This window comes from Oryzias latipes, chromosome 10, assembly GCF_002234675.1.
Source record: "Oryzias latipes chromosome 10, ASM223467v1".
NCBI lineage: Eukaryota > Metazoa > Chordata > Actinopteri > Beloniformes > Adrianichthyidae > Oryzias > Oryzias latipes.
Genome location: NC_019868.2, coordinates 21,045,222 through 21,069,757, shown reverse-complemented (window position 1 = coordinate 21,069,757; position 24,536 = coordinate 21,045,222). Strand labels below are relative to the sequence as shown.

Below are 24,536 nucleotides of genomic sequence, written 5' to 3'. Positions count from 1 at the left end.
ATCGGCTTTTTTGACCCTGCCACTGAGTGTCCACTTTTGCAGGCTGAGTTGTGAACAGCTTGTTCATCCGTCTGGCTTCATTGTCTCTTGTGTACCTCTGCTCAAGGCTAGGAGCCTTTGTTTGGCAGTTTCCAGTGCTTCAGGTATGAGCATCTGGCTGTATCTCTTAGGTACTTGCTTTCTCATTGTACCTCTTTGAGCCTCTGTCAGCTTACTCACATCCCCCCCGAGTTGCCTTGATTTTGGCCACTAACCGTTACTTCTATGGTGGGTATAGTTTTCTCCTTTGGTTGCTCTTATAGCCAAGCATCTGAAGGATCACTGCTGCTGAAGTGTAAACCAGTTCATTGGTTTATGTGATGGTTGTGGTAGGAATTGCGCTCAATGCTTTATTCACAGCTTCCAGGAGACTTTCAGGCAGTACATCACTTAACCAGTGTAGCTGGTGACGGGGTTGCCTAGTGTTCAATCTAGACAAGTTCTTGTCTTTCAGGTCAGTTGTTGTCTCGCTCAGCGTATCTGTGGTTGTTGGGACTTTGTGCCCAAGCTCAGGAGGGAATGTGGTATAGCCCCCTCTCTGACCTGCTGTTCTGGCTCCCCCTTGGTGGTATTGCAATTGTATTGTACCCCTTCAATCTCAAGTTGTGATAGGAGTTGCCAGTTGGGCTACCAGTTGTTTGGCAGTTAGCCTTGATTGTGGGATTTGAAGCATCCACATTCTCTGCATGTAACCCCTCTGGGTGGGATTGCTTGAGTAGTAACATTCTAACAGAACCTTGTTCTCACATCTAGTCCATTTCCGTCTTCTTCCAGTAGCCCACTTTCCATCAGGGTGCTCTGGTCCCCCAGAACCTAACACAGACCTCGTTTGGCCGGGCAAAGGTCTGAGACGGCATGACATGTGATTCATAGTCTCTCATATTATGAGGTAGGCAGTAGCGTTAACGGTCTTGCCATGTTATCTGCTCACCATTAATACCATTACCATTCATTGACTGATTCATTGACTGATATATATATATATATATATATATATATATATATATATATATATATTCTAAACAAACTAACATAATCCAGCAAAGTAAAAACAGGGCAATCGTGACCTAAAGAAATAGAAATATTGTAAAAGAAATGGGAAGTTCTCGTCTAATGTCTTAATAATGGGTTTTCTTCCTGTCTAATGAACCCAAATCCTTTATACTTTCCCGTTGTGGTACTTTTTACTATATTCAGCAAACATGACATTGTTACTAGGAAAAGAACTTTGCTTAGATAGAATTTATGAAAAAAAAAAAACGACACACACACACAGAAGACATCAGCTTGTGATGAAATCTTCCATTGCAGCTTGAATATATTTAGGGACCAAGTTCTGGTTTCGTCTTAAAGACGTTAGCAACCACTGACAAAAACAAATATTTAATCGTAGCAGAAAATGACTTTCTTGAAGGAGAAGAACACACTCTTGGAGGCGCTTGTGAACTCCAGTCAAAGTGCTACTCACTATTAGCCTTGCCATCTACATTGACAGCACTCCCACTGACTACAAACTGGCGGTAGACCCTCCCCTTTCACAGTGTTGTCAAAAGAGTGAGAGCTGTGCAGATTTCCATACTGAGCACTTTGGACAACATGTCTACACCCTCTGCACTTATGTCACACACTGTAACAAGTACTATGTGAGGGATTCACTTGTGCATAAAGCAAGTTAAGGTCAGACAAATGTCCTTTGTCATGTGCGTTACTCATTGACTGTAGAAGAAAACTGGACCGACTGAGTGTGATGTCACCCATAGAAAATGGCTTTCTTTCGACTCCAATGAAAGGAAGTCAATTCAGTCACCTTTATGGCGCAATTTAGACAAAACCATGTTCGAGCTAGTAAACGTCAGTGAGGAGTAGGGCTCTTGATTCTTTAAATTAAATTGATCACAAGAATTCTGAAATATTCTTAAATCGTTTTTTATACAATATTTCTATTATTTTATTCTATTATTATTTTTATATATTTAAAACCATTTTTTTCTCGACTAAACTTCAATCTCTTTGTTTTTATCTACAAAAAAATGTTTGATAGCTTTATAAGAAGCTACACTGACACTTTACTTTGAAGAGTTATTTACTTCCAGTGCATTCAGTTTGCCAATGGTAATACTACAAAAAGTAAAAGAAAAAATACTCTTAGGGTGGTTTCAGACTGGTTCTTACATGAGAGTCTGTATTTTGGATAATGTATTTGCTTAAATGTGAAGTGATCTTTGTAAATTTTCTCTTTTTTTTGCTGATCAGAACTTATTGTAGGCAATACTTTTTCTCAAACATCTATTGCAACTTTGTGACGTTTCAAGGCAGTTTGGTCCACTCTTGACAGTGCAGTGTGAAAGCAAACTAAACCAAATTAATCTGTGAAATGCACTTTGTTGTTTTTTGTTTTTTTTTTCAAAATCACACCGAGGCCTTCTCTTTACTCATGGGGAAACTCCATAAAGCTTGCAAAGTGTACATACACAAGCACTAATCACAGTCTTTTGCTGTTTTGTGTTTGCCTCTCCAACTTCCATCCGTCGAGGGCCTGATATCAAAGAGAGCCAGTCGTTTACTCCTATAAGCATCTGTGCGAGGCACGCCGATGACAACAACAGCCTAATGCTGTCACCGTCAGTGCAGCTGCACCATGTCACACTGTTTTATATGCTTGTAGGCTTTGCTCCTCATTATAGTACACATAGGCTCCCAAGATGTATGACAAAAAGGGACTCTGCTTCTGTCCCTGCTTAAAAAAAACTCAAAAAAACATGACAGCTGTCATCGTTGTTCTTCCACCCCAAAGCAGAAATCCTGGTCCTCATCTCCAAACAGTTTTCTAATTGCCAGTTTCAGACCCCCACGTCCCAGCTGCCATTATCTCCAGAGATGTTATTTTAAATACTTGCTGGATTTAAAAGCAGCTTGGCGAGACAAAAAGCCCAGGTGGAAACAGGTAACAGCTTTGTATTTAGTGTTTTTACAGCCAAGATGACATGCATGATTAAGATTAGTGAGTCTTTGCATAACACACGCACCACTTTAAGGCTGTGAATTTTCATTATGTTTACTTCTGTTTAACGAAGGTTTGTTGGTGCATTTTAGAGAGTTAGGAGACTAAATGACATGTTATTTGTTTTTTATCTTCCGCAGATTTTGTTCTATCTCCCTTGCATTCCTTTTGTGATTATTTACTAAGCAAACAGGCATACACAAAACAGAAATGCATTTCATCCCTCTTTCGCTTCGCACTCCATCACTCTGTAGCATAGGGAGCCATTTTTGCTGATCTACATTGATTGCTGTGGGCCATTTCTTATACCTGACTTTCTGCAGAGAAAGAAAAAAAAGGGGGAAAAATCAAGCTCTCTCATTCATCAAATCGAAAGCTGCCAGAGCTGAACCCAGGAGACCTTTCGTCACCTTCTTTTGCCTTTTTTTTTTAAACCCAATTCTCTTTGTTTTCTGCACATGAAATACCAGTCACGTCCCAAACAGTCAGGAGGGAGAGGTGATCTTCCTATTTGTCTGTCATTTTCTATAACAAATTGAACACTCAGAAATTCCTGTGAACGTGTGCAAACTGTTGAAGCTAGTCACTGCAGCGGTCTCGTGGTGGCTGACACAGTGGCTACAACCCCCCTGAGCCTCACTGACACCAGAACGAGAAACTGAAATGGCAGTTTAGCCTCAAGTCCACCCCACCCTTTTCACTTAATGCTCTCATCCCAACTGATCCACTCTGCTGCTTCCCCATGAGACGGAAACCTTTGAAGGAAAATTATTTTAGAAAAGAAAAAAAAACAGAAAAAGAAATTAAAGTTTTTGGGACAAAAACTTTTCAGTTTTTTCCAGAATTTATTTATTTTTCATCCCAAGTATTACAGTCAGTTTATTTTATTTTTTTTCTGCCAAGTTTATATTAGATATTTATGCTTATAAATCCATAAAGTGATGGTCTGAGTTGTGTTGCCCTGAATAATAAATGAAATGTATCTGCTAAAGCTCTGTTTCTTGTTAGTGTTGCCGTGCATGTTTAAATGTTAACCCAAAAAAATTAATAAAGCTGGAAAAAGCAAACATCTCTGTTTGGTAGTCAGACCCGTGATGAGGAAAACCTGAACCAAGCAAATGGTAAATGAGCAACGAGGAGAAGGCTACCTTTGTTTATTCCCCTATGACTTCTTTTTATGATAGTCATTATAACAACATTATCCTTTACTGCAGCAATGAAGTCAAATGGAGATTGTAAAGGTTGAAATATCCCCATTAAGCCACATTTTGAAACTCTTATGCAGTATATTGTGATGGTTTTCCGTTTTAGGGCTGGAAAAAATAAAAAAATAAAACATTCTTGTTTTTAAATGGAAGGAAGAAGCTGGAAAACTATGCAAGCACAAGTAAAATCAATTACTATTTCGGATCACATTAATAATGTTTTACATGTATATTAGTTCATGAGAGTTTGATTAAATGTAAGATTACAGAAAATAATAATTGTTTAATGCACTTTTTTATTAAAGTTCCAGGCTACAGTAGGTGTGTTTTAAGAAATATCTGGGATGTGCAAGGATTTCAGCAGACCTATTTAGATTTTGTGAGACTTTCTGACCCCATTAGAAATGTTGAGAACAACATTAGTATAACGTTTTCCCAAAAGTGGGTTTATGACCTTGTACATCGGCCTATAAGACAGAAGGTTGGTAAAATGTCAGTCTTTTCATTGCTGTAACTATGACATTTACAGTATTTTTTGGTAGTTTGCAAATCGGGGGCTTTCAGGTGTGTTTATATGAAAATAATCATTCTCAGTAACCTGATAGAGGATACTGTTAAAGCTCTTTAATCTGGGCAAGTGTCTTCTCATCAGTTTAAATATAGAAAGATTAATGATGAGAGGAAATGATTCCAGCCAGTTGCAAATCTGTCTCCAACGTGTGCTGAGAAGTTCATCTCAAGAGATGACCATGAATGGTAAATGGCGTTTACTTATATAGCACTTTTCAACCTTTCTTTAGGGCCCAAAGCGCTTTAGAGTCACTGTCCCATTCACCCAAGCATGCACAAACTCACACTATCCTGCCGAACCCTGGCGCCAACCTCCACCACCAATGTTGGGTTCAGTGTTTTGCCGAAGGACACTTCAACACATGCACAGACAATTGATTTGAGACAAATTGCAATTTGAGCTAATTAAAGTGTTCTGAATACTTTTCTCCTTTAAAAAAAAAAACATAAGCATGGCGGAGGAAAGGTAAAAAAATAAAAAAAGGTTGGTTTAAAGCCACATCATTAAAAATAAAAGCTCTGACACAGGTTCTAAAGTTCTAAAAGTTCTAAAGGAGCTCAGATGAATCAAAAGCTGAGAATTGAATGAACTGACTAATAGAGCAAACCACAAAATAAAACTAAAATGTTTTAAAATGTATTTGAAACAAAGAAAAAACCTTTTTAGTTTGGTAAATAAAAGAAAATTCCTTTTCATAAACAGGATTTTGATATGGTTTACTTTGAATTCCAAAAGGGACTCATTTCTAATGAATCATAATCACACAGACTTATAATCATTAGTTCAGCTCTAAATTAAAGCTTAGATGTGGAGATGTAATTTATAAAATCTTTTTGAGGCATTGGTTCATATAAAGCTCACTTTTAAACCGGTGGCCTACAGCTAACCAAAAAAAAAACCTGACATGTGATCTAGTCAATGTACGACAGTTAAAAGCCGATGAAAAAGCCGATGTAGCGCATCCAAATGCAAAAAAAAAAAAAATGGTTGTTAAAATTGCATTTCTTTAAGTATTAATTCAATGTCAAATATATAAAATCTGTCATTTGTGTCATATTATTTGTTCTCATAGGCTGATCAAATTTTCTTATTGCATCTTTAATATGATTTTCATTCACATTTTTAATATTAGAGTGTATTTCTTTGCAGCACTGTCATCAGTTTTTTTTTTCTTTTCAAAGTTAGACTGAGTCTTTTCAGAATGAAATCAAGTCCCAATCATACATTTCATATTCACCAACACACACAAACACACATAATCATTTTTAAATACAGTTGGAACGACAGCTTTACAACAGTCAACCTCAACTTGATTTACCACCAGTGTACCACCATCAAATTGACTAGCTGATGCTGTTCATTGAGTCTTTGACCAAAGCCTACTTTCACTTCATCACCCAGCGGTAATTCATATGTGTCTCTTACACATGCCCGGAAGAAAGCGCCATCTCCATCTGTGCTCTGCTGAATGGCTGGGCAGAGCTCAATTCATCGATCAAGGCTCCCTCGCAGATTTACTCCCATTTGTATTTAACCTAGTCCTGAAAACTGCTGCCTAAATCACAGTCATTCCATTAACCATCTCCTTCACAGTCTCTAATTGGTGTTAATGGGAAGTTTACCACCAGTTGATGCAAGTTAGAAAAACTCTGAGCTTTCATTTTAAACACTTTGTCTCTAGGTACAACTCTGTGCAGATGAACCAAAAATAGCCAAACTCATCTCAAGTCAGAGTCCGTGGAGGACATCAAAGAGAAAAGTGGATCTTTTAGGAGACAGCCTGCATGGCTCTGACACCAAGCTTGTGAATCAGTGACGTCTGTATTATAAAGCAAGTCAATAGAGGATTATGATAATATGGAAACTAACTCCGGGGAATGGTGACTAATATTGCACGTGTACAAACAAGCGTTCCCGTAAGTTCCTTCACTGACAATGCGTGAACAAAAGCACACATGAGGAATGAGCTGCAGTGGATGGCAACAAAAAAAAAAAGACCAAAGCGCTCATTGTCTTTTGTGTTACAGGCTTCATGTCCTCTCTTTCACCTCTGCTTTTCAAAACACTCACTTCCAAATGAACACAAACACTCAGCAACACCCTATCCTGCACCTTTTTTAAGTACTTTGGCAAGTTTGAGAGCATGAACACATACATGTAAAAGTGTGTGTGCAGACTTGTTACTGAGGAAATGGTGGATCATACCAGCCAGAAGATGAGCGTCACGCTCTTCCGGAGCTCTATTCATTCCTGTGCACAAGGGCCCCATTCACCCTTCTGCCTTCCACACTCATGAACCCCCATCCTCTTCCTCCTACCGAAAGTCCCATGCATTTCCCACACTTACAGAGGTGGACTCTCACTCACTTGAAAATAGTCTGCATAGCACGGATACCCGGATGCCGAAGCGCAGCATCCCCTCCTCAAAAGTGTATCAAATAAAGATGCAGGAAGAAGCTGCTTTTCTCTCATCTGACTCATTATAAACCTGGCCTGCAGCCTTTCATCTCCCCCTCCTAACAAAAATGTCTCTAAATCCTTTGCATCCAAATACTCCCACAAAATGGGTGAGACCCAGCAGGATGAGGAATCATTTTCCTTTTCATCTTCTTGAACTCTGAATCTTTTTAACATGCCAAGATCAAATTGCATGAAGACGCCTTAACATGAGGGGGAAAAAAAGGTTGAATTTGCACATGAAGGGGGTGAGGAGGTGAGGCATTAGCTTATGAGGAAGGAAATACGGGAAGTGCTCTTTAAAAAACCAAATTACTGCATGGAAATGACATCTGGAGATTGGGATTCTTGAGAAAAAAAAATCAACATGAAAATAAGTCAACATTTTGCATTCACGTTTGCTGTGTTGTTTGTGTCTGAACAGTATGCTGTGCTGCTGTCTGTCCTGTGACTGCACGCTGTGACAGCATTCCCCACCTGCCTCCTGCTGATATAAACATGCATTGGGAAAATTCCTGCAGGCAGCTATAGTTTTTCATCACACCCTCCTGTGAGCAAAGCACTGTCTCATTAATGAGGTCATCTAGGTGTAGTTAAATATCGTTGCACCTCTTCCTGGCTCCAGGGCCTTAATGAACGGGAGCGAGGAGAGTGATGTTTGGAGACTTTTAAAGGGTTAATGTGGCGTTTGTAACCTGGATGATAAGTGGATGCAGATTTAAAAAATTAAGATTAAAAAATTACCTGAAAATGTTGTGAGTGGAAAGCATCTGCACTCAATCATAGATTTTCCCTAAAGGACATCATTTGCTGTTCATCAAAACCCTACAGTGAGCATGTGTAGAAGTGCTGCTCAATGCTTAATTTCCAATCAAATTCCAATCTCATATAGCACATTAACAATTGCACCAAGAAATGTAGCAAACATTCATAATGAACTAAGACAAAAAATGCCACTTTTTTTACACAGCATCCACACAAGAAGATAAAGACCTTTTATTTTTTTAAATTCCAGGGAGGATTCAACGTGGAAATGCAGTGTCTGAGAGTATTAATGGGATGTCTGTCACTGTGGCATTATCACATGACACATAGACAGATTCAGCTGTCAAATGGGATCTTCTGAGAGACTTGGCTAGCATTTGGCTGGGACAGAAAGGAAGGATCGCTTCAAAAGTGCAAAAAATAATAGGAAAACATAGTAAAGTTGAAATATGGATATGAAGTACAAATTCACTATGAGAAAGCTAATTCATTTGCTAAATTATCCCATAATGACCCTTTATCAGCCACAACACCAGTGTAACTTGGACCAGAGATTAAAAAAATATTATTAAAAAAAAAAAAATAACCCCTGTGCAACAGTTTCACTTTAAATAATTTGTTCCCAATATTTTTATTCAAAACCTTAAAGATTCAAAAAGTTCAGACATTAATTTTGCGCATGCGTATGGCTGGTTCAGTTGCTAAAAGAAAAGGCAATACTCGACGGTGATGTGATCAGTGGAAGCGTTTGGAGTCTAGTGTTTTATACTGCACGGTTGAATGCGCTGCGTCTCTTTGTGTTTTGTTCTGCGCCGCCATAACAAAGAGGAAAATGCGCACTGGGATCAAGTGACAGCCGCTAAAAAAAAGAGGAGAGGAAAAAAAAAACCAACAACATTCTCTCAGCAGTAAAAGCTGATGTTGCATGACAGTAGGATCCTTCTGTTGCGGCGGAGGATGTTTTTTTTTTTAAATCCCATTGGCTTCCCCGGAACATAAATCACGCAGCAATAATCATGCAGAGAAAAAGAAGTCCTGCGCGGTCCCACGCAACAGTTAATGATTATATAGAACCACTAAACAGCAGCAGGTCTAAAATGTGAGCTATTAAAGCTGACACTGTCTTTGTCTCGGTCTCTTTTTTTTTCCTAAATTCTTTTCTTCCCCCAAACAACTCAACAACGGAGTTCCTCAACAAAGTCCATCCAAATGGGCGCGTGAGCTGGCAGAGCTGGTGGGGGGAGTGTGATGACCGGGAATGTTGTGAGATTCTACTTACAGGCGTATGTCATGGAGAAGCTGTTCCCCATTTTGACCATATCCACCTGCGGCACCAGTTTGGGTATGTCCTGGTGGTGCGAGAGGGCGAACCGGAACACCTCATATTCGTGCGAGTCGGTGGGGAACAATCCTCCTGTTGAGCAGCACAGAATTGGGACTTTCATGTTACACGCTGTGGAGGCAAAGCAGGTCACACGAGACAACACGCACGGAAGTTACGCGCCCGCGCGCCATTCTCACCTATATTGATGTTACTTGGGAAACTTGCGCTCGAACCCAAGCACATCCCCAGTAAACTGGTATAGAGGATGGTGACGCTTCGCTGCATATTTCCTTTTGCATTAGCGAAGGCAGAGAGAGCTGAAATCCGAGCATAGGTTTGTCCGTGCGTCCAGGCAAATCTTCCGTTTCCCCTTCAGAGCGACGTCCGCGCCGGCATCGACTCAACAGGGAGACAATTATTGCAATGGCGAGGAGGCACCTTCCTCTCTCCTCCTTCTCCTCTCACTGCTGATGCTCCTCTGTCCTTGGTTGCTGCTGTATGAAACAGAGAATGACTTCAGAGCTGCGCGCGCTGCAAAAAATACCCCCGTCTTCGAATCACTGTTGACTCCAAATGACACATTTGTCAATCTTTCTCAGTTTATTTGGATTAATCTAAGGTTCTTCATTGTGTCAAACATTTAAAAAAGAACACCTAAATGAAACGCTAAAAACGTGCATATAATGAACCAGATTATTAAAAGAAACGACAGACTGATTTGATATAAGAGACCAAAAAATACGTCTCACCTCCAAAATAAGAAATGGAAATGTTCTCACTCCTTCCTTGTCTAATGGCCTGCTGGGATGAGTTTTCTTTGCAGTGTGCATCCTCAGAGAGCGCACGCGGGTTTGCTCCCCAAAGAGACGCACAGAATGTCAGTGCTGTTTGTTTGCGCCAAGAAGGTAACATGACTTAAAGACATTTTGCAGAAAAATGAAATGCAAAATAACTGGGATCTTGAATTCAGGATTTTTAGAAGAAAAAATGTACAACTAAATTAAAATTTAACATCAAGAATACAAAGTCCAAGAATGTTATATCAGCTGCAAAAAAATCTTATCTTCTTATCTTTGCTTATCTTCAAACTTTTATGTAAAAAGTTACTGTTTCAGAAATGCATTTCTGTTTAGTTTCTTTGTTTAATACGTTTTACATTACTTTCTGTCGTCTTCTGACTGCAGCAGCAACATAAATTATTTTGTATCCGTTTTATGCTTAACTAATTATCATTTCATGGTTTAGATCCAAAAATGCAAAAAAAAAAACAAAAAAAACAGGCTCAACAATCATGTAAAAATAAGACAAAAGTAGTACTGAAAATCAGTTTAAAAATCCACTCTGATGAAAATTGTGTTTTTGGTGTTTTTAACATCGTAGCTTTTTCCTCATGCAGATCATATAAAGAAAATTAGGCTTAAAATGGTGCTTCTGAATCTTTCGTTATTCAAATTCAAAGAGCAGATGAAGAAAGGCTGTTGGAAATAAGGTTGTAAGAACCTGAAGCAGGCCACAAGCTCCCTGCTCTGCTCCATTCTGATGCATCCTTGTAATCGACCAGATCCTTGTTCGTCATTGATTTCCTCGTTAGAACTGGAATCTGCCTCAAAGCTGTACAGCTGGTTAGCTTCAATATTGCTCGCCATTTTTGTAGCACCAGTAATGTTAGTTTGAGGGTATGACGGGCTGTAAGCTATCAGGAGAGAGGGTAAACAAAGGGATGATGGGAAATGAAGGACAGGCGTACTCCACAACTCAGAGCTGAATTTCCAATTTGCAGAAGCTATGTCCTGGAAAATAGCTCAGGTTTTTAGATTTTGGCTAAAAATGGTATAATTGTAATTGAAAGACCACTAGGAACGCTTTTACAATAGATTAAATGTTAAAGTTCTAGAGTTTTAAAAGTTCAACATAAAATATTAATTAATAGCATTCTTTAGGTCCATATTTGATCCTTTAGTGACATTTCCAGTATAAGAGCACACTGAAGGTTTTTCAGTTCAATCTACTGTATGTAATTGTAAATGACTGATGTGAACTCTCCATCCATCATCTTTAGTAGACGGCTCTCCTGGGACGGGGGGGGGGGGGGTCCCAACTCTAACTCTAAATGGGGTTAGAGGTGGGGTACATCATAGACAACAGGTTAATGCTTCATCACTGTCAGGAAATACTCTAATGCATCACAGGCAGGAGACAACCAACTGAAGGCTAAGACATTCTGAGATTCCAAGTGGTAATTGAAGCTGTATGCATAGCTGATAATTCTGTGGCACATAAATTAAAAACTAGAAAATTCTGCGTTTTTTTTAACATTTACAACACTCCCGGAGCTGTTAAACTTCTTGAAAAGGCTCAAAAGAGTAACAATTAAATGACAGTATTTTTGATTTTTTAAATTGGAAAGATTTTGTGCAAAATTATTAGTGAGGATTTCCTGCTTTGTGCTCCTCTCACAGCGTAGGACTGCCAAACAACTGATAAGAGCAGCAATGATTTAAACCATGTATTTACAGACAGCTAAAGCCAATTATATCCAGCAAAAGTGGTCCAATGCCCCGTGTTTTGAAGGTTGCAGAATTAATCAACAGGCATAATGCAGGAGTGGGATTGATTGCAAAACCCCACTGTGCTGTGATGCACCAGTATTTGAAGTGCTAAATCTCGCCTTTTGACACAATTAAGTTCAGGTATGAATACATTTATCACACTAAGTAAAAATACTTTTCAAAATTAAAACCACCTTTCCCACTCATTGTTTCCATAACAAGTCAATGCAGGCACGGTTCTCCAAGAAAATTAAATTTAGTGGATTAGAAGTTTATAATAAATTGAGTTTCCAAAGTTTCAGACTGAAAAGAAACATTTAAGTTCAAACTGTCTACATCTGACACATGAGAGTTGGAAATGCAGGAAGTAAAAGGTTAACTAATTTCTGAGTGATGGGTGTCCTATAGATGCATAAGAGAATGGTGAATTTTCCTGGCTTGTCTTCACAGGGATCAAAGGTTGTCTGAGAAACAAATGTTTACTTTTGACAAACCTTCCTGGCATTTATTTTTTGCATGCAGAGCAACGTTTAATTTATGCATGTTTTCCACCCAGTTTGACAGTGTTTATTTTGGTGTTTCTGTGTACAGATGTTTGCTAGCAGTGCCCCTTGTGTAATGACTGGAGAACACTTTTTTTTAAACAAATAAACATAACAAGATCTTAGAATATAACAACTTAATGTGGCTAAATATAATCTGGTGCTAAAAAATCAGCAGAATATCTTCAAATATCTATCATTTTAAAGTAAACCCTTTAAGTTTCCTTTATTTAAAAATGGAGACAAACCAATACACACCCAAAAAGAAGTGCCAGCACTTTTTTTTAGGTCAAACATATCCTCATTATTGACCTCAGTTTGGTAACACATTTTGTAGGTTTATGTAAAGAGTTTAATGAGGAAAATTAGTTGAAAGGTTCTTTCACCACTTCTGTTTGAGTCCTAAGGAGGAAAAAAAAGAGGCCTGAACATTAATATTATAGCACCACTCTTGTGCTCTCAAGAGCGCGTAGGAGCATGAAGCTGGAGGCAGGAAAAAAGTAGCACAAAGCTTATGTAATCCACAATGTGAACAGAGGTATTGGGAAACACCTTCTCATCAAAGAGGTCAATATGGTTTAGACCAGTGTTTTTCAACCACTGTGCAGTGGCACACCAGTGTTCCGTGAGAGATAGTCAGGTGTGCCGTGGGAAATTATTAATTTTCACTGATCTAAAAACATTTATTATTACTACAATATCAGCTCTCTGTTCATCAAAATAGGTGCAGGTTTCCCACCAAGTAGTTTGCCAACAGATTTGTGGAGCTCTTCAAAAATGTCCCTGTCTTTCATAAAGAGGGCGAGAAAAACTTCTGGCGTTAGCACTGCCCACACGCGGCAGGAGCATCAGGTTTCTAAACACACTTCTGGACACGCGCCAACGCGGGTTAAGACAAAGGCGGAGGATGAGAATTTAATTGGTATTGCATTCAATGTGAATGGACAAATGATGCTGTAAAGAGAAGGGGGAGCATTTGCGGCACACATCTGTGCAGAACCGACTCTAGTGATTCCTATGATCACGGATTATCCGTGCACTCCTACTGTAGTTGCTCCCCGCGGGATCCGGTGTCAGACCATGAATAAAATCATAAACTCTGAGACCTGTTGGGCATCAGCACCACTGTTTTTCACTACAAGTCATGTGATGCATTCAATTCAATTTTATTTGTATAGCCCAGAATCACAACAACAGTTGTCTCAATGGGCTTCGTACCAGTAATTGTAAAGTAAAAATAGAATCATAAGATCATGAATACATAGAATTCAATAGGAAAATTCTAAACTGAACTAACTAAATTCCTGCCCTTAGACCCTCCTTCGCGTTTAGGAAAAACTCCTAAAAAAAATGGATTCCGGAAAAAAAGAAGAAACCTAAGGGGTGCCCACATGAAGGAGGTATCCTTCCCCAGGACAGACAGGCGATGTACCAGAACTCTTAGAGAAGATTTAACTTATCTAACATTACAACTACATGTTTAAATAGTCCAGCAGATGAGCTTCATCCAGATTTGGGGGACGGCCGAGGGCGCAAGACGAGCCAGAGGCGAGGTCCACAACCTAGTGTAGGAGCAGTAGTAAAGACGAGGTACATGGCCAAGGTACAGGAGCATTGGGTTAATGTGACAGCATTTCTTACTGTGCTGCTGTTAACTGTCATGAAGCACAACAAACGCAAACATTTGTTCTAACAGTTTGCAAATCGTATTGATGAAATTTAGAAAAAGTTTATTGCAGGTTTGTGTTGAAGCACAAAGGAATTACAGTCAGAGATTCCAGTGTTTGGTCCAAGTCTGCTTTATAAAAGTAACAGCTGTTTTTCTAATAATATCTGGATTGAAGGATAAAATCAATTTCAGACTTCATTCACTTTTGATAAACTTAAAGTTTAGTTTAAATATAACTAATAAAACAAAAAAAAAGAAAGAAACAGGATTAAGGTGAATTGGCAATTAAAATTTGGGGTGGCAGAGGCTCAGAAGGTTGAGCAGGTTGGCCAATGATCGAAGGATCAGCGGCTCAATGCACTTTAATAAACTGGAGGGAAAACAACCTGGACAAGTTTTCAACTAATTTAGTTGAAAGTTCTTATTGAAAACTATCGCAACTTTAGGTAAAACAGCTGAAACTGCAAAATTTCTGTGCCTCAATTATTACCAAAAAATGGATGTAAGACTGCTCATCAATGCAGACAATAGTTTCTTTTTTTTCCTTTTTCGGTTGCTGGTGTGCCGTGGGATTTTTGTCTAGGAAAAAATGTGCCTTAAGTCAAAAAAGGTTGAAAAATCACTGGCTTAAACATATTCTCATGTCAGTGTAAAATCCAGAAAATGGCAATGCAGTCTGCTCTTGAAAACATTGAAGAAACAGAAGGTTTGTAACTTTAGGGCTTGAGGATGGGGATGAGTCACAGTACCATCCATCAAAGCAACAAAACTCTTTAAATTATACTTTTCTGTTTGGTGATGTCCTATTTTACTCAGATATGTTATATTACAACTCTTAAGTCAAGATATAAAAGTTTATCTTATGTTGATCTTCTACTCTGCCAGAGAATGGCAGTCCACTGGATTGTGTGACAGCTTGGCGGCGGCTGATTTATGGTTTGGTGCCTTTCTTGAGACATTGCGCGGGACTCACACTTTCAGTACAGAGAACTGACCATATCTGAAAACTAGAATGAGCGTGTTATAACCCGTAGATAATGGCTTGTTTCCAGTTCCAGTGAAATTAAGTCAATTCATTCATTCTTTTTTTTTTTGATACAGACGTCGCCATTTTGGAACCAGAAATTGTCAGTAAGTAGTGACTGGTCCGAGTGCATTTTAGTCAACATTTCTCAGCAACCAGTCTCGTAAATCAGGAGTTAGCTTGTCGGAAGGAAACACCACTATAACTTGAAAGTGGGCAACACAAAATCTGTCAAACGTTTTGAACGTTCTACTTGACACCATATGCTTTTACTGAGGCATCATTCAACAGAAGTCTATGGGATTTTGAATTTTTGGGACCAGCAGGTACTTGTTTGGAATGTGAAAGAGGAGGGGTCACTCAGTCCAATTCTCAAATACAGTCAAAAAGTAAAGGTCAAGTTGTACAAAATGTGTTCAAAGGTAAAGGCAATGTCATGGTAAAGACAAACAGAAAAATGGTTTTGAATGAAAAATATTTTGTTTGTAATCAGATTTCTTATGCATTTGTCAGGCTGAAGTTGTGAGAAGTCTGTTAAAGAACAGATCTTGATTCAATTCTTCCTGAACCAGAGTAAATCTCTTGTAATGCATTGTTTCCTGGTTTTGGCCTGTTCCCGCTTTTATCTATTGATCTGATTACAGTGCCTGCTCACTGAACAGACAATGTGGACGCTTACCAGCTCTAACAAATGCTGGCACAGAGTCAGGACGAAAGCCAGACTCTAGTTTCTGTTCTCTGCCTTACTTTGGAAAATGGTTGACATGTAGTTTGAACAGTTTGCTGCATAATTTATAAAAATGCATTTTTTGTAAAAAAAATAAAAAAAGGTTTTGAGAAAATATAAGAAAACTGGATTTTTTAAAAGTATAGATAATATCAACCTTTGCTAAATATCGGAGTTTCTTAGAATTTTAAATGTTTTCACAAGTAACATTTTTAAAATGATTTCCAAAAGTAATAATTTCACAAAACTCAGTATTCTGAATTTTCATATGAGGATGCTGCACTAAACACAAAAACACAAGTACATTTTGAGAATAAAAATGATGGTTTATTAGAAAAAAAGCCACTGAGATGAAGGGAACTTTGGTAAACCATCAACAAGTTCCTAGCCAGCCAAAGCAGAATCACGACATACCACTCAATAGCTCCAACTGCCAAAGATGGCAATACTGTTTATGTAAAGTATGTAAGGCAGTTTGATATAGTCAAAAGCCTTTCATAGTTCCCATCTTGACCAATGTTTACCCCAACCCTTGCGACTGGCAGTGGTCAAAGCCCTATATCACACAAAATCAATTTTTTGAGCTTTTAAATGTAGTATAATGTTCCTTCCTCAGAAAAAGAAACCCCAAAGCGGTATTTTGATCTGTTCATGCATTTCTGAGTATTCCTCTACAAACCTGCCCTCTGAGCAGCAGCCCCTCCAAATTCACAAAAACAAGCGGGTTCTGACGAGTTGATGTAGACAAGTAGGAACAGCTCTTCTAGGAAAAAAATCGGCACTGCCAGCACCACCCCTTTCGGGGTCACGGGGCTGATGGAGCCTATGCTGGTCACTCTTCCTCTTTCCTTATATGCATAATATACACACCTATCTTTGCAAGAATTTGGAGGTTGTTTGCTTGTGTAAAGACGCAGACACGCTGCCGAGGCCGACTCTAGGTTGACGTTAAAAAATGGGTGGTACCCACATGGAGGGAAAGCCGGTGCCTCAGAGATGGAGGCATCATACTTCCGGGTTGGGAAAGAACTTAAGAAAAATAACTATTTAATAGAAAAATTGTTATTTTGTGTGCCAAAGGTAATATATTATCACATAAATGGATCTGGTTTACTATAAAATGTGTAAAAATAGCATGATACAGGTCCTTTAAAGAAAGTAATTTGATGTAATGTATCACTTTTTTTTCTTTACTATGATTGGGAGGCGCAGGGTGTGTCATTTAAATAGGAATCATGCTGTACCATCATCAATTTTATCATGATAGCGATTGGTAAAGGCAGTGGGATGCTTTTGGGAGAATTCTGGGAAACCATCCATGCAGAGGTCACCATGACTTGTCCTTTCTATCTACTTTCTCTCTGTGTTATGAAACATGTACACCTTTCTATGAAAAGGTGTACATCACAAAAACAAATCACTTTATATCAATAACAATAATAATGGATTAGATTTATCTGTGCTTTTTCCTGTTGCTCAAAGCGCTTATAATGTGTCCATAGACTATAGACACCTTTTGGAGCAAATGTCTTCATTATTTTGAGATTTATTGGTGGAAAAGTGTGACCAAATAAAGCAGTAGGTCATCATTTTAAGAGTAATCTGTGTAGATTTCCTGAAACATAAACTTGTTTTCCTTAATACAAATCACATGTGTGTTGTTTAGTCCGTTTGCTTTATAAAGGGGAAACAAACTGCTCAGATGGTTTGCGGTGCTATCAGTTATCCAGGTACAACATGCTAAAAGCAGCACGCTCCTTTGGGGCTCTCCTTTACCTCAGGGCACTTTGCAGTTATCAAATTATGGAAAGCCATTGCAGATAGTCACACTTAATAATGGTAACATTGAGTTCATATACCCAGTGAGGCTGTTTATGCACCCCAAACACAGCCAATCAGATAATACCAGTTATCAAACAGCCATACAGTGCAAGGAGAAAAACATTAAGTGTTGTGGGGAATAAACCATCTTCCTTGTCTTTTCTTTTTATTGCCGTTTAGGTCGTCTCTCTTTCTTTCACACACACTCATTCTCTAGCTCGCTCTGTCTTTCTAACCCTCGTGTGGTACCTGCATAATTGCCTTTCCCCTCCACTGGCCGCAGGGGAAGCAGAGCTCTCACAACGTTGCCGTGGTAATACTGATTGATGGAGTCGATACTCGTGTGGTTCCAGAACATCGAGCATCGTTGCACACAGACATGACAAATTTCGAGGAACAAATTATAATGGCTTGCATCATGATTAATCCCCTCTGGGGAAAAGGAAATATTGTGAATACCTATGAACTCTGTGGGGACACAGCTTTAGAATATAACCAAGGGCAGGAAGCTTTTGCATGCAATGTCTTCCTGTACAGAGATGAAGAGGAATGAAAAGAGGAAACTCATATCTGTGGCAGCCTATTCCTAACATTGCGAAACTGAGAGGTACATCATTAATCAGTCACATTTAAATGGAAATTTTTTTGAGACGTGATTAGGCATAAAGAGAGTCTCAAATCCCTAAAAAATGACTCTTCTGTTCCCGTCCTGATTTAAAACAACTTACTATGAGCTCTAAGAGGGAACTTCAAAAGTTATGGTTTGTTGTGAACCTGTTGACATTGATCACGGGCTACGATGGTCATATTTCTAAGAACCCAACTGCCCATGAGATGGGACTTGACAGTTCACTTGTTTGTTATCATTACTGCTTCCTTGGGTGGATGTCTGTCATAACCTTTTATAAACAAAATGCAACCAAACAGTAAAACCCTCAGCAAAAAGAGGTACACGTGAAGTTTATTGAAGTATAGACCATGTACACGTAGGAAGTATATTAACTGAATACTTCCTCAGACAAAAGATGGATTATTTTAAATGTACAATATATAGATAGTATATTAAAAGTAAACTTCAAGGACAGCCTCACTTTTAGTATAGAGTTTAAGTTTGCCTATAGAACACTTGAACTACTTTTTGTTAAGAGAAACTCTAACCTGTTTGTTAACCTGTGAAGTAACCTAACGGTCCTTTAAAGGATTTCCATTTGTGTAAAGGAGAAGTGTTGACTAATGTGCAGCATTAATGAGACATTTCTTGCCTAATGACCTCAAAACTATCTGACATTGTGCAGCCTGGTGAAGTACCATCAGCAGTTTATCATTTTGACTGTCACAGCTGCTACATTTGGTCTCATAAACATAAAACACACTTGTCAAGCACCTTACAACGAATTAGTGCATCAACTCGTTTACCTTTTTCTTCCTTCAACTTTAATTTAAACATGGTTTTTTTTTTTTTGGAGGCTAAATATCTTAAGCAGGCATGCAGTTCACCTGAAGGTGGCTAATTGATTTGCAGTCAGCATGCTTCACAAATCATTGTAAATATTAAGGGCTGCCATCTCTGCAAAACTGTTCTGCCTTTCCTGGCGGGCCTTCAGGATCAATCGAAGCAAATTAGCCTTGCGCGCTGTTAACAGGGTCAGCTGGAATGAGATCAGACACACTTTTGAGGAGGGTCAAAGAAAACGAAATGATTAACGAGACCTGAAGCTGCCAATCTTCCAAACCACAGTTTAATTGTGAGCTACTTTTGTGCAAACCCTTCTAGACTAAACTGCCCTCAAATAGCAACTGTGACCTTGGCTAGTTAAGCAGAGGGATGACCCATAACTCAGAGGTGTAGCAATGAAATTGATGCATAAATTCTCATTTTTACCAACTCGCCTCTGGTTAACGTGCACAGTTGGTGTTACTGGTCTGAAATTGAAGATGTGGAGGCACTATATTAGATCCCAGAAAACAATATAACCCTAACTAATTATAAAAACCTAATAGGGATCCTTTGAGACTCTCTTGCTTATCCACGCTGCTGCTTTATTTCATTGTCTCTTTATACAAACACATGGGTCTCAATATCATGGCTCATATCTTTCAGTGTACACTGCAGGCAGAGGAGTTGACAGTTCTTTCCCACGAGAGGAGTCACACATCATATATATTTGCCTTAGGAAATCAGTGCCGCTTCAATCAGGTCGGACAGTGGTGTTTTTGTTCCTGACTGCCATCAGTGCAAAGCTGTGCGGCTGCAGCTGCACGCTGTGCTGCAGCTCTAATGATGTCAATCTCTGGGCGATTTGCTCCAGCTGATCTGACTCTTGTGGAGAAGGTGAAAATGGGATAACCTGGTCAATTTAAGTGGAACGACAGGATGGAAGAATTTTACACTTATACATCCAATCAAAAATCTTCATTGAGCAGTTTACGCAATTTTTTTTCCAATGTTCCAAGCTAAACCATGCACTAAAATACACATTTATTAGGTCAGTAATAGGATTTGATTTGACTCATTTATTAGTTAAATGCTGATAGCAGTTTGGAGAAAATATCAGAACAGAAATCTACAAAAACATTTTGAAAACATTAAAACAGAAAAGTAGAAAATATGCAGTGTTATGTGGTTTTACATTGAAAATAGCACTAACTGGCACCTAATTTAAAGGAAACTGTATTATCCTGGGACAAATATGGCTAGTTTGTTGCTTTGTTACACACATCCTGGCTGAGATCAAGCTTTAAGGTTTCTTACAGACCAGTAAGATCAATCATCTTTTTTCCCTTTATGTCAGAAACTTGTTGCTCCCGTTTTCACAACCCTTTGTGTGAAACGTCAAGGTTGGTATGCGTGCGATTCTGTAATTAAAAAGGTGAACTGTGCCCAGTCTCAGAATGCACACTCTGGTGTTATTTTCACCAGCAACTCTTATTGGAGCTGTAGCTTAAAAATACACGCCACTAGTGCGATTTGTGGGTCTGAAGCACAATTAAAATCTTCCTGGCTACAGTCAACATCATGAGTGTGGTAAAAATGAAAGGAAAAGGTGCTTTTACTGTTGTAAAATATTTGCCTTAAGTATGCATTGGATGTACAAACGTACAACCACACATTAGTAATCCATGTGAAGCTCTTGCAGCTCAGAAACCATGTGTGACTTGTTAATTTCCTCGGGTTTACTTTAAAATAGTGACTACGTTTTTATCTACACGGCGCAGGGTGCATTTAAAACAAACTGTCTCGTAGCTCCTGCACCATAGACTATGGCTTAGAGGACAACTGTAGGACATGTCTTTATTACAAGGTTAATGTTAGAAAAGCAGCCTATTTTAGGAGTTTGTGATCAATGTAAAATAACGTTTGGGCATTGGTGACCATGAATCTATAAGGTTTTACCAAGTGCAGAAAAAAATGGTTTTGCTTAATTATTCATGTTTCTGTAGAGTCTAGATAGTTAAGGAAGATGCTTGTGCCCACAAGATAAGCAACTTGTGCAAAGAATATATTAGGGGGAAGATCCATCAGGGGGTTTAAAGCAGGCTTGTTCCTTAAGATCTATCCCCTCCCACATCACATTCTTTCCGCTCTCTTTGCACAAACTTTAATTAACCTGGATCCTCTGTGTTTAGTCAATAAGAATGAGGAGACACCTGAGTCAACCAACAATGCATGCCCTTGTTGTTTGCTTTCATGATGCTGGTCATCAGCAGCGTCTATCCCAGATTGAAAGTGGTAAGAGATTAGAGCTGAACCATATAAAGCAACTCAGTTTGATGTATGATTTTTAAAACATTTATGTACTCTTTACTTATTTTAAAATTATGTATGTCCGTTCAAAAACATAAAAACAAGTGTAACTCATTTTCTAAAAAATCTTCTTCGGTGTTTTTTCCTCTCAAGGTGATGCTAAAATAAGTCATGTCCTGAATTAAATGAAACAATGGTAAATGTCCTTTTACGTAAGCTACAGCTACTGTCTGCGTCATTGATGAGGAATAAAAATAATGTGTGATTAACATCAATCCTAAGTAAAAGCTTTTAATTATATTGTTAGCCACCTCTTTGAAAAAAAAGGTTCTGAATAGGTCTGAAAGCTTGTTACCTATGTCAACAAAATCTCTCAACACTTCTACTGGTCTGCAGGAGGAACATGGAGGACAATGGCTGGAAAGCTTAAAATATAAGAAAGAAAACAATCACAAATACATGAGTAATAAGCTTTAAGAAATAGGACATCTAAAAGCTTAAATATTGTTATCATGCATAAATGACTTTGGTAAATGGCATATGGCGTATACTTACATAGCGCTTTTCTACCTACAAGGCCCAAAGCGCTTTACAGTCACACACACATTCACACACTTTCTGTGTATTGAGAAGGTTTTGCAACAATCAGTGTTTTTTTTTTTTTTTCAAATTTGTTGAGACAAAGATTTACAACAATGTACGTTTTATCATGCTGCCATCATGCAGAGGATACAGAGATCCAATGGCCAGGAAAACATGTGCAAAAACATCATTCACCCCAAATGCAATTACTACCTTAAATGTATTGTGTTATTTTTTTTTTTGTCATTTATTATTGGTTATTTATTTTATGCTTCCTATTGAGTGAATCGGTTTTATAGTCATGCTGAAAGACAAATTTCTGTTCCAGTGATCAGACAATGAAGAAATCTATCTGTCTATAATAACCAACAAGCAAATGCCACCAAAAATGTTACAACTTTCCTTGCCCCCCTGTTGCCCAGCAACAAACACAAATAGGTGCCTCTAACTGATTATTATTGTGGGCCATTTAACATACACTGTCGAGTTTTAAAATAGACCAACTTGAAGAGCGTTTCTACTCTCCGCAGGAGAGCTCAACTAACAGAGAGTGAGCTGAGCAAAAGCTTCCTAAATCATACAGTTATTTGATTGATTATTTGCTGTTCTGAAAGAAATTATGATCTTCCTCAAGCTATAATGTCAAGTCCACCTTCAGGAGAACACAGGACACTGATGGTCTATGTGTTAGAGGGAATTTTGGCCCCATATGGCTTGCAGTTCACAAGAGCATAAAAAGCAATTATTATTTAGGTATAAAATGCAAGATTGCAGAATTAAACCAATATTTTTCAGTGAAATTCGTCAGTTACCATCATATCTTGTTCTGTTACCTCTATTTTCATTGTACCGGTATTTTATCTAAAAAAAGAGGGCTCTCACTGAAGCTTTCCATAGGATTCCAAACGGCACAAATAAAGCCTGAACTGAGACAGAAACACTTACTGGTGTTTGCTCAACCCAACCCACCATTGAAGATGGAAAACTGGGTTGTACAAAGAAATGAAAGAGTTTTGTTAAGTTCACCCACGTGTTAACCTATTTGCCAATAGAAAAAAATTATTCAAAAATAGGCATTGGTGACCATGAATCTATTGGGTCTTACCAGAAGCACAACCATTTTAAGACCTAAGATTGAACAAAATCAATCTCCTCCATGTCATGAATACAAAATAAAGCAAGAAAAGGTTATACTACAGGTTGTAAATACATTATTTTTTATTTACTTATTTATTTTATTAACCTGGGACTTGAGGTGTATTTGCTCCCATCTACCACCAGCCTCCAGTGACCTTTTCAGAGAATGCAACTTTTAGTCCTGGTTTTGCCATTCGAGACCAGAAGGTGAGGTTTGGCAGCATCACAGGTTTTACAATCAATGAACAGCTAAAAGAGTTTATTAACAAACATCTAAAAGTCAATGGCCCTTATCAAACAAAAATGTTTTATTGGATTTTGTGCGTGTGTAAGAAAACATCACGATTTAGACACTGTGAGGCCGACACACCTGAGAGGCAGAGGGTCGAATATTATCATCAAAAGCTTTCTCAGTTTTTACTGTGAAGTCTTATGAAGCTCCAAAGAAGACAGGTGGGATTGACCGCTCCCACTGCAGCCATCATGCTGACAGCAGAACTAGCAGGAGATAAAGACACTTTTCAACTTTGTCCACAAATGGGAACTTAGCAAAATATTCATCCTCTCCTATGAGGGACTGATTTCCCATGTTACCAATATGGTGCAGTTAAAAGCTGTGCCGTGTTTGCTGCAGATGTGCATGGGATCTACTGTAGTCTGACAGGACATATTCAAGATCAAAGAATACATTCTATAACTCAGTTAACCATCATCACAAAATATTGTTCATGATCTTCTAAATAATGTTGCTGAAATGTCTTTTGTTAAGTTAACCTAATCTTCATCTGTCAGAAATGCACAGAACCAGCAAAGCAAAGAAAGACCCAGAGAAAAGCAATTCTATGAAGATAAAATATATGAAACAAATATAATTTGAAAAAGGTTTCCACTGATTTACTTCAACCATGTCTCACTATTGGATAAACTAAATTCTGAAATTCCTTGCCAATCAGTGAAACTTTGCGTTCCTAACTTTATTGAATGCAATTTGGCTGTTGCTTAGGGTGATGGTCTAGAGTATTGATGTAATGTACTGTGAAATGCTGGGAGGGCCATAGCAGCAGCAGCACCAGCAGGACTTGCTTGAAACAAACAAGGATAAAATGTGGCTCAATACTTGTGAAGTCTGTGAATGTTGGTGAAGGTCACGGCGCACTATAGCTACTGAGAAATCAATCTCCCTTTGAGTTAAGACCTCCCCTGTGTTTTAATGACCCATATGTTTTAAGTCACCAACTCCATTTCGCTGTCAGCCCCAAGTGTCGTAGGGCCAAAAATGAGCCATAAGGGAGAAAAGTGTATACCTGATAAATCAAAATTTGTTCATGACTGTGACGGATCAGAACCCCTTTTTTGTGTCTTTGTAAAATTTAACGCG

The 24,536-nt window shown here is 38.5% G+C and overlaps 1 protein-coding gene across 3 annotated transcripts in view; it reads right to left on the bottom strand.

Moving 5' to 3' along the window:
* The window catches only part of LOC101164162 (glutamate receptor 1), a 219,680-nt gene that overhangs the window by 73,028 nt on the left and 122,116 nt on the right, over positions 1-24,536 (bottom strand). For all 3 annotated transcript variants that reach the window (XM_023959328.1, XM_023959329.1, XM_023959330.1), the window contains exons 2-3: positions 9,560-9,856; positions 9,318-9,452 (exon numbers count right to left, since the gene is read on the bottom strand). In XM_023959328.1, coding sequence (XP_023815096.1) covers positions 9,318-9,452; positions 9,560-9,647 — 223 coding nt within the window. In that variant the 5' untranslated portion in view covers positions 9,648-9,856. The remainder of the gene's footprint in view (positions 1-9,317; positions 9,453-9,559; positions 9,857-24,536) is intronic.